The sequence below is a fragment of the Lagopus leucura genome, unplaced genomic scaffold (assembly GCF_019238085.1).
Source record: "Lagopus leucura isolate 7727_CA_CO unplaced genomic scaffold, USGS_WTPT01 Super-Scaffold_100015, whole genome shotgun sequence".
Lineage (NCBI taxonomy): Eukaryota > Metazoa > Chordata > Aves > Galliformes > Phasianidae > Lagopus > Lagopus leucura.
The window spans coordinates 8381131-8396320 of record NW_024962269.1 but is presented as its reverse complement, the minus strand read 5'-3'; the positions used below and the strand labels follow the sequence as shown (position 1 = coordinate 8396320).

The 15190-nt window shown below is 41.0% G+C and overlaps 1 protein-coding gene across 4 annotated transcripts in view; it reads left to right on the top strand.

The window, feature by feature from the left end:
- Window positions 1-390: 390 nt before the first annotated feature.
- Window positions 391-15190, top strand: part of FSD2 (fibronectin type III and SPRY domain containing 2) — a 20256-nt gene continuing 5456 nt past the window's right edge. Inside the window, exons 1-12 of one of the 4 annotated variants that reach the window (XM_042876140.1) lie at window positions 391-584; window positions 799-879; window positions 2534-3312; window positions 3393-3488; window positions 4461-4694; window positions 6099-6121; window positions 7096-7217; window positions 8285-8440; window positions 9478-9612; window positions 10367-10520; window positions 11554-11687; window positions 13844-13976. In XM_042876140.1, the coding sequence (XP_042732074.1) occupies window positions 2575-3312; window positions 3393-3488; window positions 4461-4694; window positions 6099-6121; window positions 7096-7217; window positions 8285-8440; window positions 9478-9612; window positions 10367-10520; window positions 11554-11687; window positions 13844-13976 (1925 nt within the window). In that variant the 5' untranslated portion in view covers window positions 391-584; window positions 799-879; window positions 2534-2574. The other 3 variants (XM_042876142.1, XM_042876141.1, XM_042876139.1) reach the window with 3 other exon arrangements.

Here is a 15190-nt window from a genome sequence, read left to right as displayed (position 1 = left end):
TTGTTATAAAACTTTTGCGAAGAACAACAGAGACATTTCAGTTTAACTGTTCCACTGTATGCATCTGTATATCCATTTTAATTTGTTTGTGAAGAACGCACATTTTGTGCATGCAACACAAGGTAACGTGCCTAGAACTACAGCCTTGTAAACCATGTCTAGAGTCAATGACTGCACTCTGCTGGGTTTGTTATTGTCAGCTCAAAAACTGAGTGTGTGCTCTGGCTTTAGAGGGGGTCTGTATAAATGTTCCAAGTACTCTGGCTCCAGGAATCACACAGAACCATCAGAGCCTTTTCTCGGTGGATGGCATTTGTCCTGGTGACACTCAAGTAGTGTGCTACTCAAGGACAGCTGGGACACATCTATATTTGTGCCATTGCTCATTGCTGGCATGTCCCTATCTGAGGAAAGAGGCAGTCTAGAGTTACTGCAATAAGTCTTCCAACTGCAGTCATAGGAAAGTGGCAGGGAATAGCTTTTGTGTGAATTAATTTTTACTATGGGAAATAAATGTGAAGTTTGATGTCACCTGAGCTTTCAGAAGAATTTATGACGTCTTAAGATAGAAGGCAAGTTTTTAGGTAGTAACATTCTTTACTGTATTTTTTTCGTTATTGATGGTCACGGACTTAAACATTCTTCACTGTAATTGTATCTGCGTCTGTAAACTGAGCAAACATATCATCTGAAAATCTTACTTAGGCAGCAGGGTTCCAGACAAGCTTAATTATGCTCATTTTAATTTATATAATTTAATTTTATTTTGGTAGGAAAAATACTTGTTCACTTTTTTAGTTCGTTGCAGCTCGCAAAGCAAACCTTACCGTTACAATTATGGGGGAAAAAGTCTTTGTGGGAGACAGACAACATTTGCTGGTATGTTTTAAAACCTTTTCTCTGTTCCATACGTTAGAATTTGCATGATTTATTTTATTAGCTCTAGCATAAATAATAGTATTTCTGCATAACTTCCGTGTTTTTTGTCTGTAGTAAGAAATTGCTAGCTCCAGAATCTACATTCATTTCTGCAGTGCCAGAAGAGAATAGTGAACTACTGTGTATACTTTCTTAGATGCCTAGGGGGCTGGACTGTTTTCAGTCATTGATACCCAACTGCAGAGTGAGAGATTTCTTAGCATTTTTCACCTGTTCAATAAGTAACTTTCTAATAAGTCACTGAATTTGTTGACAATGATAGCAAATTAATCCTCAGAAATATTGCTAAAATATTGATGAAACAAATTTGAGGTGATAGCAAGTACTTGTAACTATGAAGACTGTAAAAAGTAGTTTGAAAGCAAAACTTACGTGAAAGCTCCTGAAATTCTGATGAGTAACTGAACTTTTAGCTTTTAGGGGTTTTTTTGTTTGTTTGTTTCTGTGAGAAAATGGTTTCCAAGCTTTTTGTCTGTTTCACTGAATTAGACTAGCTGTAACTATAGATTCATTAATATTTGGCTGAAATATCTCCATGAACTCTGCTGATTGTAGTAGTCAATTGCTCAAAAAACAGAGCTGAGTAGTTTTGCAACCATGATTTTGCTGAGTGATGGCGGGCTGGGGAGACGTTGCAGCTCTGACAGAGCACCTGGTGGTCTTCCTGTACCAGCATTATTTCGTTTGTTGTTATTAATAGCAGGATGGTGAGAAGGAGTGGGCCCAGGGAGTCAGCATTGAGATTGCTTTTGTACCTCTAATGTTGTCCCTTGTCTGCTTTATCATACAGCTTTGCATTTTACATCCATACGTTCTTTTCTCACTTCCCACATTGCACAGAATGGATGAAGTGTGCAAGCTCCAGGTCAGATCAGGCTTCTCTCAGTTCAAGGATCTGCCTTGCTTCCTGGAGACCGTATGATTTATCATGGGGATCATCATGAACCTTTTTCTGCACACTTCCTTTATGTTAAAAATATATATTTTCACAACACCTGAGAATCCCCACAGGGCAGTATTTATCCTTGTTCTGTGGAAACGACAGGAGAACTGAAGTGAGAAGAAAGCCAAAAGAAACATCAAGTTTCAATTTCAAGAAAGACAACCTGAAAAATCTAGAACAGGATTTTTCAGGTCATTAGCTAACGTTTTATGGGGCATCAGTGGTCACAAGAGAGGGCATCCTACAGGATGCCTGAATGACAGTTCAGAAACAGTCCTTTACAGCAGCTGAAGGGTGAACACACCTCAGATCAATCCATCTCCAATTGCATACAACACCACTAAATGCACTTGAAGCACATCCCAGTGTAGAGCTGAAGATGGGACGACTCCACAGTTTGGAATTTAGATGTCAGGTCACAGATGAATCACTCAGAAAATACAAGATACATACTGAAGACAGCTCTCTGCTGTACTTTGTACAGAGGTGAGAAAAGCCAGCATCCCACTAGGAAATGAAGCTTTAGCCTTTCCCATGACTATCTCTAGGCCCAGAGCTGTCCTCAGCCAAACTTACTCCTTTCTACACTTTTGAGAACATATCATGCTTGATATCTAAGCATATAGCTATTATTTTTCTTTTCTTTTACAGGACTGAGATTCGTCATCTCAAAAGCCTCACAGAGGATATCAATGTCATCCAGATCTGTCAGTGCAAGAGAGTATGAAAATAGCGACCAATTTCCTGGTCACTCAGCTTCTCCACCAGTCACAGATTCCAGTGAAACTGAAGGCTTGATATTTTATCACATGGATCTTTATGGATCAAATGAGAGGTTTGATATCTTTCCTGAAGAGCCATCTGGTCAAGGAAGCAGATTTCTGAGAAATACCAGCAGGGAATCTGCATTGAGTAATGAAAAATGTCAGAACTCACAAGAAGCTGCGTATGACTTGGAAAAGGAGGTTGCAGAGCTGGCCAGGATGTATGGGCTTGATGAGGACAGAGAAAAAGAGCTTGAGCTTCTTGGAGGGCATCTGCAGACAGTGGGCAGCAAATGGCTACCTGCTCACACACAAAAATCGGGATTGCAAGACTCTGCATATAATGGATCAAAAAGCAGCTCTCCGGTGAAAGATCAAAGTCAAAGCACAAAGCATCAGGAACTTCCTGATGAGGTTTCTCAAGATGAGGATCAGAGCAAAGCCAGAGCAGAGGATGAAGCTGATAGCCACACGTGGTCCAGAGAGGGGCTTAGCAGCAGTGGCGTGTCAGATGAGCGGAGCAGCCAGGCTGTCAGTGAGGAGGAAGAAACGGCAGATGTTTTTTGCTGTACTTGCAAGATACCAATCCGAGCTTTTGACAAACTGTTTGGTGAGCACAAGGATCATGAAGTGGCTCAATTATCCAATGCAGTGGAAAGTGAAAAGGTAAGAATAGAATAAGTGCACTGTGGTGCCTCTAAAGAGTGTTTGGACATACTGAGATTCATGCTGGGTTTTTCTGGTAGGAGGAGATTCATAAAAACATGTGCAAATTGGAAGAGCAGATTGCTCAGGTGGAAAACTTTGCCAGTCACTTGGAAGAGATCTTCATTACTGTAGAGGTAAGGCATTTCTTCTAGAGTTAACACTTTGGTACTGGGATCGGAACTGTTTTGACAGAGTCACAGCATGTTGTTGTTAATGGCATAAGTTAATTACAGTAACTGAGCACAGAGTTATCTTGGGGTTTGCCTGGACTGAGGTACTCAGGAAAATTCATCCCAATCATTTCTTTTTTTCAGATGGGCTAGTAAAAACACATTAAATCACTTGCATTCAGAAATAAAGCCATTCCCATTCAGCTTAACTTGATTTTAAGTGGCCAAGGACTGTGATCTAACAAACCCATCCACAGTGTACCATTTGTGCTTACACCCCATTTACAGAAGCCTTTGGGCCAGTTGCATCAGGATGCAGCACTTCAGCGTTTGTGCTCCTGCAGGGCTGATGTCAACTTGGCCCTGGGGGAGGGGACCCAGCTGGCTTCAAGTCAGATGGAATTGGTACCTCAAAGCACCTACTGTGTTTTCTCTGCTGCATGTGGCACTGAAGAACATCGGTGTCTGAGCAGTGGGCAGCTGCTGGCAACAGAGCCTTGTTGGCTCCTTAAATCTTCCTTCCTAATGCTTTCTCCAGCAGTGCAAGAGGATACCAGCATTAACTGCTCAGCTCCCCCAGAGCAAATCCAGGGATCCAACTGGGTTGCCATGGTTTCTCTAGTGAAAGGATATGCTTGGCTGTGTAGGTGGAAATACTTGGGAAATTATGGCTAGGATATTTCCCAAACAGAGCTTCCTGGGTTTAGGTTGGAGACAGTTCTGATGATCTTGATGTCTGGAACCAAATCTGACACTCTCTTTTGCCTCAGAGGGGATGAATGATTAGTAAAAATGCAAATTAGTCAAGTAACATCTTCTGTTTACTGGCATTGCATCCCTGGCAAGGAGATTTTAAGGCAGGCCCAAGAAAGACTTCTTTTGCTCAGTTATGGTTCAGGTCTGACATAAAACAACAAAACCCCAAATGCCTTGCAGGAGAATTTTGGGAGGCAGGAGCAGAACTTCGAGGTTCATTACAATGATGCAGTGCAAGTGCTTGCTCAGAAATATGAAGAACAGTTGGAAGCACTGGGGGAAGAGAAGAGGCAGAAGCTGGAAGCACTGTATGAACAGCTGGTCAGTTGTGGGGAACATCTTGACACCTGCAAGGAGCTGATGGATACAACTCACAAGCTTTACCAGGAAAACGACAAAGTTGCTTTTATGAAGGTAAAGATTTTTGACTGACAAGACCTCTTCTAACCACTTTTTGCTGCTTGCAAGTAGTTTCCAGCTGGGAAGTCCCCAAGCAACTTAATTGCTAGAGAGAATTTGGGGTGCCAGGTCCACGTGCTGTTGCTGCTCCAGGTGTTTGGCATGGTGACATTGACTTAGTGGGGCAACACAATGGATCCAAAATACAGCTGCAGGGGCAGATGTTTGTCATTTGATTGCCCAACGATTTATGAATCTTGGTAGGGTTTAGAGAGAAGATACCTCTCTAAAAAGCTTACCTCAGGAAACACTGGAAATGCTTACTGATATTCATTGCCTTGTTTAGGCTCAGCTTCCTTGCTGTACACCAGGATCACAGCAGGCACTGATGCATCCACTTTGGAAGATGTTTCTTTTTCTGCTCATTTTGTTGAACAGTTCAGCAGAACAGGAGGCTCCAAACTAAATGAATTATGGGCTTCTGCAAAGTGATGCATGAATCCCACTGTTGAGAAGGTGTTGAGAACTATTTTTCTTAGCAGGTAGAAAAATAATTGGAAAACAAATGAGAATTTTCACTGCTGATCAGTGCTTGCTCTGAACTGAGCTGCCCTGTGACTCGACTGAGGGGGAGCATTTCTATAGCACAAATACACTAACTTCTGAACTGGACAGCAAACAAAATCTCTCCAACACCTCCCATCTGTTCAGATGGAACAACTTTGCTGTGTCAGTCCAACCAGTTGAGCTCTTTTCATGAGCTGACTTTTCCCTTTGCATCTCTGGCAATAACCTTATTTTCTCCCTATCTCATAGTTTTACACTGGCCATAAGAACCATTATTTCAATCTTTTAGGGGTGGGACTGAAGCTCATCTCAATGAATAGCTTTTGCTCTTGAGCTTTCAGCAGCTTAGGTCTCTTCAGGGACCAAATGTCTGCCTTCAAGAGAAATGGCCACTCTCTGACCCACCGACTGCAGACCAGTGCTGGCCCTGGGTCTCACAGACTGTTCACAGTTTGGCTCGTGGGTGGTAAAATTATGGTGGTAACTCTTAGATTCCCTCCACTGCAGATCCTTTCACAGTTATTTTTGCCAACATCGTTGGCTTCTGTTTGTAAAGGATCTGTTGGGACTTTGCACACTTGAGGAAGGAAAGAGTCTAGAGTCTAAATGGGTAGATGCTGGTAAGTGCTTGATGTTGCATGCTATCATAAATTGACCTAGGATCCACTTGAATGGCTCTTACACAAGGCTTTACTCTTAGGGCTGAATGAGAGCCCGCTAGCTTACTCTAAAGGCTGCATTTGGAACAAATTCATATAGCACAGGTCAGCAGCACAATGTAGTCTGCTTTGGCCTTATGCAAAAAAATGTATCTTTTCTGTCTTTAATGCAAACTCTCTTTTTTTTCTACAGGAAGCAGTAACCATGGTTGACAGGTAGTATCACAGTCTGGGATTTTGTGTCACTTTTCCTCCTGCTAGTTGGATCTATTTTTGGAGACAAATTGCATGTTCTGACTCCATTCAGGCATACAGATTTCACCTGAGCTAGTAGAGCCACTGAAACCTTTGTATTTCTTGTTCAAAACACAGCAAGAGAAATTGCTCTAAGGAGTTCAACATCCCAAACTCATTTTGAGCTAATTTCAAAAAACCTAAAAGGAGAGTTAGAACATGAAAAGCTACTGTTTTTAGCTTAGTCATAAAGAATAGATTTCAATGACTGAGAAATAGGATTTCTAAAGATCTTGAAAGAAAGGTTCTGGAACAAATCTGCCTAAAACTGTTGTCTCCAACTAGATTAGCAACAAGCTTATTTATGCATTAATAAAGCGGGGTTGGAAGTCAAGCTGTGGATGCTCAAGACAGATCATGAAAGCTGTTACAGCAGCTGGAAGAAATCTTAAGGCATGCTAAATCATTTGCAGAAAAAAATATTGACTGTCATCCATGATGAAAACACACACAGAAGATACTCTTCTGTTTCATAATTACACTGCCTACAACTTTGAAGTCCAGATTAGTAAGAGAGTCATGAATTCTAAATAACAGGATGAAAATTGTGGAGCTAATGGCTTGCTTCTCACCGAGGGCTGCTTGGGGCAATCTCACTCACCTCAGTAGCAGTGTGCCACAGCCACCTTACTGCATGAGTGGAGCAAAGTGTGGTCCTTAAGTCCCATCCACATCCAGCTATTTGGATTTGGCACTTTGGAGCAACGATCTGATGTGTGGCCACACACATCCAAGAGCACGGGGAGGCTGAGTTTTGTGCAGTTGTGGAAACACTATCCTAAGCAAATAGCTGTTATTGTAGAGTTTGCTGTATTCCTCTTGACAATAGATTAACGTAGAATGGTATCTCCAATACTGTGACACTTCCAATTAAACGTCTTTTGTTATTATTGTAGATTGAAAGAATTCTTAAAGAAAGAAGTGAATTTAAAGCTTTCAACACATCCAGACTTCGAAGAGCGTGCCATAGATTTCTCAGAAGTTGAACAACTTATGAACTCCATTAATTCTATTCCAGGTATTCTTCCTATCTAGTCGTTATTTTAGACCTACTTACATTTAATTAAGTGTATGCATTAAGCAGAAACCCATTACTTCTTTTAAAGGAAAACTGCAGAGGCAGAGTTAGCTTCTCTCTATCTTACCCTCTAGATATTTTTGTTTGCCCATATGTTCAGAGATTCAGGAAGCTATTTTTTAATTTGTTTTTAGTATAAAATTATCAGAACTTTCAAGGTTAGTCTTCCTTGCTCATTGCTGGGTGATTTCCTAGAAGACTCACAAAGACTTGCCCCTTCTGTTCAAGGATCAGACATGCTGAGTTAGGTGATAAATTGTCTTTTCTTGTAATTGCTTGAAAAAAGTAGAGAGGGGCACAGGCTGTATTAAACAACCTGCCCAGCTTTCATAGGACTGTGGCTTGCTCCTCTGCTACTTGGCAAATATTTTTCCTGTCATTCACAGCAACCAGAGCAAAAACCAAACAAATTCCTAATGATTAAAAAAAAAAAAAAAAAGAAAATGTGAGAGAGTAAACCATTTCTGGCACATTGCATATAGTAATAGTCAGATAATACATTTTTTCTGTGCATATGCTGTGGTGTTTGCTTTTGTTGTTGCTTTCTTTTTAAAATAAAGTAGCATTTGCCACCAGTTCATTTGTGCTGCTGACCCTGCGTTGGATCTTTCCTTCATCTTTCCTCCACAGGATCCTCAGCAGCAGGGCTATTCCAAGTGGTGCAATGCCTGTTGGAATGTCACTCCTGCAGGGCTATATTAGTTGACTGAAGAAAAGCAGCTCTCAGAGGCAGGGGAGAGGAAGTTTACAGAGGAGTGGGCTGAGGTTTATGTTATTTTGTTGTTTTGATTTTAAGCAAGACTTAAGTTCATACACCAGAGGCCTGATCGTCATCTCCAAATATTTAACAAGTCAGCTCCTAACTTTTCTCAATGCGAGAGGAATATGACTTTAGTCAGAGCCCAGACTTTGTGTTTAGTCTTTTGTGGAAGGAGAATTGTTTGCCAGTGAATAACAGAGCATGCTTCTTATACTTTCAAAAAATGACCCATTTTTCCACTTTGCAGCTCCTTGTGCCCCTGTGATCAATCCGCAGGCTCCCAATGCAGCAACTGGCACCTCACTGAGAGTTTGCTGGGGTCTCTTCTCAGATGACACTGTGGAGTGCTACCAGCTGTGCTATAAACCAGTGAGCAATGAGAGGCACAGTGATGAACAAGCAGGTAAAGGAAACTGAGAAACAAGGGGACAGCTCAGTCCTGCTGACAAAACAACTGGTTCCAAAGTGCTTCTTGATTTTGTTGTAGCAACCAGTGCACCTTCTATAGCTACTCTCCCTGCTACCAACATGTGTGCCACCATAGCTCTAGCTTCTGGCTTTGTCACTCTTCTGCTGCAAGGTCTGCCATGCTGCCAGCTGCAGCAGGACCCATCACAGAAGCAAAGACAGGACTGGGGGAGCAGCTGGGATCACAGGAATGGGAAGGGAGCAGAGGATAGTGCCAGGTCACAACAAAAGCTTTGGGGGGTAGGAACTGCTTTTAAACACACATGTACCACATCAACAGCAAAGCACTGTATTTTTAGAAAGCAAATCATCATATTATCAGCATGCCTGCTTAAACCCCCGCAGTCATTTTACAGTTTATCTCAATGCTAATAATAGGTTGTAACTCCCCATCACCCACACACCCAAAAAAGAACCAGTGGACCATCCAAAAATCACCTGGATTTATGATAAAACTACATTTGCTAATAATAATGTTTCAGAACCTTTTACTGAAAACACCAAGAACTTCTCCAGCCACAGAACTCCATAGAGTGCCAAACAGACAGTTCAAAAAGAGAAGCAGAACCTGCTCAAATTTCATAAAGCAAAGAGTGACAAATGAGTATTGAAATTGCTTCAGCTGGAAGGAGCTGACCAGACGGCATCCACAGTGTGGGAATGCACAGGAATTTAAAAATAAAAATTAAAAAATCAACGACAGGTGGGTGGGAGATCTTCCTTTCTCTCTCTCTCTCTTGTGTTGTTTTTTTTTTTGGAGCAATGTTGCTCCTATAGAGACTGAAGCATTATCTGATTTCTGCTTTCTAAGAGGAAGGCGTGGTGAAGCAGCCTAATCAAAGGGTAGGGAGAATAGGAGGCTCTTGAACTCAGAACACAAAATAAGCCACAACTGCATTATTTTAGGAGGCTTTGGGGGAAGGTTTGTAACTGTGTAAAGGCACCGTAAATGCTTTGTTGTTTCCATTTCAGAGAATATGCTAAAAGTCAAAGAAACATACTGCACCATTTCTAATCTGTTGCCGAATACACAATATGAGTTTTGGGTCAGTGCTTTAAATGCTTCAGGCATCAGTCCACCAAGTGAAAGAGCTGTTTATGTAACAGGTAAGCATAGTTTGTTCATGTGACTGTGTGGTTTTCATAGTGGAATTCACAGTAGCCTCTGGATTTTATGCAAGTAATGCTTTCTGGGTGCTTCATTTCCTCTGGTGCAAGTTTTCTGAATACAGGAGAGTTTTCTACTTTATTTGGAGAGCCTATCAGGCCAATTGCCCTTTTTTAAGAATGTAAGAAACAGAAGCATGGAGATAGAATAACTTTTTAAGCATAAACTTATAGGAGACCTGAGAATAGGGCTCAAATCTCACAATTCTTCCAGATGGATGCCAGCCATCCTTTTATTGCTCTGTAGCTATTTTGTGAGGTCACGTCACCTGCTGTGCTGTCCTTTGTAACTGCAGTTTAGCCGAGCACATTTTGATTAGTATGACTTGTCTTCAGTAACTCTTGTACTGGTAAAAAAGAAATAGATTCCAGTTCTCTTTTGTGGAGTCAAAGTGAAACTTTTAAGCATTCATTCCAGAAAGCCTTGACATCTCAGAGTAGAGAAGGAATGCACCTTTATAGCTAAGGTCAAAACAGTGAAAGGAAGGATGTATAACCCATCTCTGTCATTGTTCATTCTCTAATTATTTTGGAAACTTTACAGTCCAAATGAATTTTTTAAATAGTACTGTTAATCACCTTGCCTGCTGTTTATTGTCTGCTGGGGAGGTAGATGTCTTTGACTATATATTGCTCAATTTACAAATATCTAGCAGCAATTGCTTAAATTGCTCTTCCCCCCCTTTTTTTTTAGCTCCTTCACCACCTATCATTAAGAGTAAAAAGATACGAAGCTGTGAAAATGCAGCACTCGTGTGCTGGGAATCTAGAGACGTTAATCCTGTTGATTCCTACACGGTCGAATTGTCCAAGCTGACAGACAAAGAAAATGGCGACGTTATTACTGAGTGAGTCACTGTTCTACTACGTCCACAACCTGTAGTGATGAAACCATTTCAAGTCATGTGGCTTCAGGTAGCACTAAGAAAGGATCCATGGCCCTTTGGCCAAAAGCCAAAGGCAATTTATTTAGAAAAGTACAAGTCTATGGCTGTGCAGAGCAACTTCTGGGGAGCAGAGGACAATATTGGGCTGAAGAAATGAATTTCATGATAAACATTTTAGTACCATAAGATTGGATTTGCTTTGGGTAGGGAGTAGAAAAACCCACATGTGATTAGTAACTAGCCTTGACATTATCAGTAACAGTAACATCAGGCACAATGTTACAATGACAATCAGATACCATCTCCCTCCCTGAAAATCAAGCTGGATTTGGCAGTTCATCCATAAGACTTCAAAATAAGGAAAATTTAAATTAAATTTAAATAATTTGATGCAGTTGTAAGTGATAATTATGTGAATATTTAAAACAGATTATTTAAAATAATTTGACTTTCATGTTTGCACAATCCATGAACATCCTGTGGCATTTTTTCACTTTCATTCTCTGCTGGAAACAATTTGAAGACATTTCCCATTTCAGAGCTGCAAAAATATTTTTCCATATGAAGTTTGAAATCTGAAAATTCAAGTTACGGTACCTACTTGTAAGTGGTCAAATGAGATAATTGTATTTTCTCCTTATTCTTCATTTTGCCAGGAACTTCTGTTAGGAACTGGATGTGACCACTTACGAGAAGCTAACTTAAAATTTGTTTTACATTTGTAGGAATTCACCTTCAGAAACATTCCTCTCAGTAAATGTAGTTGTATAGATGTTTATGGAAAATGAATATAAAGGGCATAAGGGGAATGGCAGAAACGAAGGTAAAAATCTCAGACTCTCATATCTGTACTACTAGCAACTCTTACTCAAAACGATGAAGTCTTGTTAAAGAATTACAGAAGAAGCTGATTGTGTGATTTGTTCTTTGTTCAGAAAAATAATTTCAACCTGGTTCTCTCCCTTATCGTTTTCCATGAACTTATTTTCTGTAGATCAATTGTTGGGATTCCTAATTGTGAAGCCCTAATTCATCTGCAGCCAGCACAAAGCTATCACATTTCTGTTAAAGCCCTCAACCTGGGTGGTTCCAGTGAGAGAAGTGAACCTGTCCTGATACACACCACAGGTATTGTACAGCGCGGATCAACTCCCATTGCCTGCTGTGGCATCAATTATCTCAACAGAAATCTTCCTGCTGGTTTCAGTGGTGTCTGGATCAGGTCCTAGTCTCTTACTTCTAATTACCCACCTAGTAACCTTTTAGAAATTAAACCAATCCAGCCCCTTCCCCTCTCCTCCCCCCAAAAAAACACTTTTGTAACAGTAAGTGCATTGCTTTAGCTCTGTAATTCAAAAAGATTTTTGTTCTGTCCATTTGAGACTTGAAAGTTATTAATTTCCAAACATTTAACAAGACTAGACCAACCCAGTGCTCCTAGATATCACTGGCTTGCCAAGTTCTGACACACCAGGGAAGAGAAAGCTGAGGTGTGATTTTATTTTAGTTCGGAGATTACCCTATAATGCAGCTGCTGGAAAGTATGGCTGAGACAATTGGTCGTTTCCAGAATAATATGGATATGCAAAACTTCCTCTGTATTTATCAGCACATCTCCAGCTTACCTAGGGGAAGGTCTGAAGGCTTCTTTATCTGTTGGAAAAAGCAACCCAACATTCAACTGGAAAATTTGGTTTTGATAACTATCACTATAATAGTTTTATATAACTACTGGTTTTGATATTATCATCTCTGCTCTTACTGCCACTCTAGACAAGCGTTAACCTTCTCCCCCAGGGGGAAATTAGATGCCCTTTTCCCTTCCAGCCTCTAATCAGAACTCAGATTAATGGCTCATAGGTAGACACCTGTTTTCTTTACCGCTGCTGTAACAGAGCTTCAACATCACTGGCTGTCCCAAACCTTTCATTTCAGTCACAAATGCATTTATGCCATCCTTGCATCTCCTCTGCACTTACCTTCTGTGAGAGACTTGCAAATTGTTCTTATTCAGAAAGCTGACCCATGCAAGAATCTACAGATGAACTTTAACACAGTTCTGGCTACACTGGTAACACCTCAGAAAAGAAATGGTCATTCTCAAATCCCCAAACAGGAAGAGCCTTATTGCGTGACTTTTGTTTGTGTCTATTTCAATTACTTAAATCAAACTCAATAATTGAAATTACCCTTTCTGCTAGCACAGCATATATTTGTTTTCAGCAGCACATGTGCTTAATTGCTCTGTCATTGTTTGTATTATACTTGCACTGAAGTTACTTGCAGTTTGATTATTTCATTTTGGATTAGCATGAAGAGATTTAACTCCTCAGAGGCTACATTACGCAAACAGCTGTAGCAAATTGCTCTGTCAGCTGCAAGATCTCACCTTCAAAACTGGGAATGACCTTAGATTCTTATTTACTGGGGTTGATACACAGCTACAACTCACAAACAGCAGCTGTGGTGCACTGCTCTGCAGAGTGCTGTGTCTCAGATCTGCTTTGTGAAGTCTCCAAAGAAAGAAGAAAGACAGAAGTATTTTCACCTTGGCTTAACTGCCCTAACTCTCTGAGGGCTGCTGTAACAGGAGGGCCTTGTTGGGCTACAGCTCTTGGGCAGTGGTGGGCACACACTACTAGGAACACTGCAGCTGTCTTTTCAGCAGTCACTCTCTGAAGAATGCAGTTCCAGAGTCTCTGGCATCAGTGGGATCCAGCCTGCACTCTGTAAAGGCAGGCAGAAAGGAGAAGCTGAACTGAGTGACTGCTGGGCAGTGAACCCCACACTGGCCTGTCACCACTGTAAATCATCCCTTCTCTTCAAATATGCCGGGCGTTTATGTGAAAGAGTGGAGTGATGGAGAGGACTTGAACCTTTCTTCTACTTTCAGAGGCTAATAAAAATATATCACTTCACCTCTAAGGAAGATGACTTGGAATTAGATGGTCTACTGCAGGAAGGAGCTGTCATCTCTGAATAGCTGCTTCCTGTGCAATGCCTGCAGCTTTGAACCTTGGCTGGATTTTAAAAAAGGCTCAGGCCTATTTTCTGCTTTTCAACAAGGCTGTAACTAAACAGTATTAAGCTGTAAGTTGTTCCTGTAACACCCATTTATTTGAAAGTCTTGAAATGGATAACCTTGTCCTCTCAGTGTCAGCCAGATTCCTTCCAGAATGCTAGCTATTCTTTTTGTGGATCCAAACATTTCCTCCCCACCCTTGTTGCAAACCATAATGCCATGAGCAGTTGCTGTAGTTCTCACGCATGCTTTTCTCTTGCAGGCACCTACTTCTGTCTTAATGAGGACACAGCCCATCCTTTATTGGCCATTCTAGATGATGGATTTACAATTGCATGTGATGAACTGGAAAACCCAGAGTGTGATCTGCCCGTTTATGATAACAGCTTTACAAGGTAAACTTGAAAATTTCATTTTCACCAACTTCTATTCATTTCTGAAACTTCTTCCTACTTAATTCTTTACAGAGCCCAAAGAGCCCTAAATGTCACAATAAATAAATAAATAAAACCCACTTACTATTAATGCAGCACTAAAAAACACATAATTATTAACTTCTCATTAATTATAGTGATCTAGTACTTGCACATTTCTAAGACTTGAGGAGCTGCTCCTTTCTGGTGGCAGTTGCTCCCTCCTCCTTGCCCCTTTCTCTGCAGGATGCCAGGGTGATGCAGACTTGCACAAGAGGCTCTGCCCATCCTTCCTTGGTCTCACACATGGTGATTTAAGGGCTGTTCTTATAGAGCTCTGTTCAATGGAAGCCACTGAACACAGAATATGGAACAGACAGACAGAACAACAAAAACACTGCCATTTGTGCCTTAGGCACTTGAACCTCTTCTTCAAAAGGGGCTTCTGTGGCATGGAGCACTGATATTTTTAAAATAGATGCCAGAAGTATCTAATTTGGTTTTCAGCCAGTTCTCATTGATTTTGTGAGCTGACCTCTCTCTGCAGCTGTTCTTTGGAACTTAAACTTTGCTTGGAAGTCAATGCAAGTTAGCAAAGAGAATTACAGATGCAGCCAGCTGCAGTTATGTATAAATCTACTTATGTTGGACACTTTGTGCTAAATTTGAACAGGTATTATGCACCAAAGCAAATGCCGAGGAAAGGAGAGAGATCTGAACGCTTACCTTTTGCTGAAAAATGTTGCTGGGTTGGCCAACTGTTTGCTTAGCTCGTGCTATTGGGCTTACAGATTTTCATTTCAAAATAGAATTAGGCCATTAGAGCTAGGGCCTTAGCTTGCTAAAATGTAGCAGTTTCCAATCAGCACCACAGAAACAACATGTAAGTAGGAGAGGCATCTGTAGACACATAGTAATACACAGTCAAAATTTAGCCCCTCCATGGAAATGAAAGGCTGTTTTTGCCATGCAAGGTTACTAGGGAGCTTTGTTGAAAAGATCCAGGAGAGAAGATTCTCTCCATTATAGTAATCATGATGAGTCTAAATGGGATTTCACCCACCCTTCTACAGGGTGCTTTTATGTTTCACATAAACAACCAGCCAGCACTCATCTCATTCTGAACTGTGAGGATGATTTTGATGCCACTCTTTCATGCCAAGATACTGGGGGGGACCGGGCAGGGCAAAAACAGC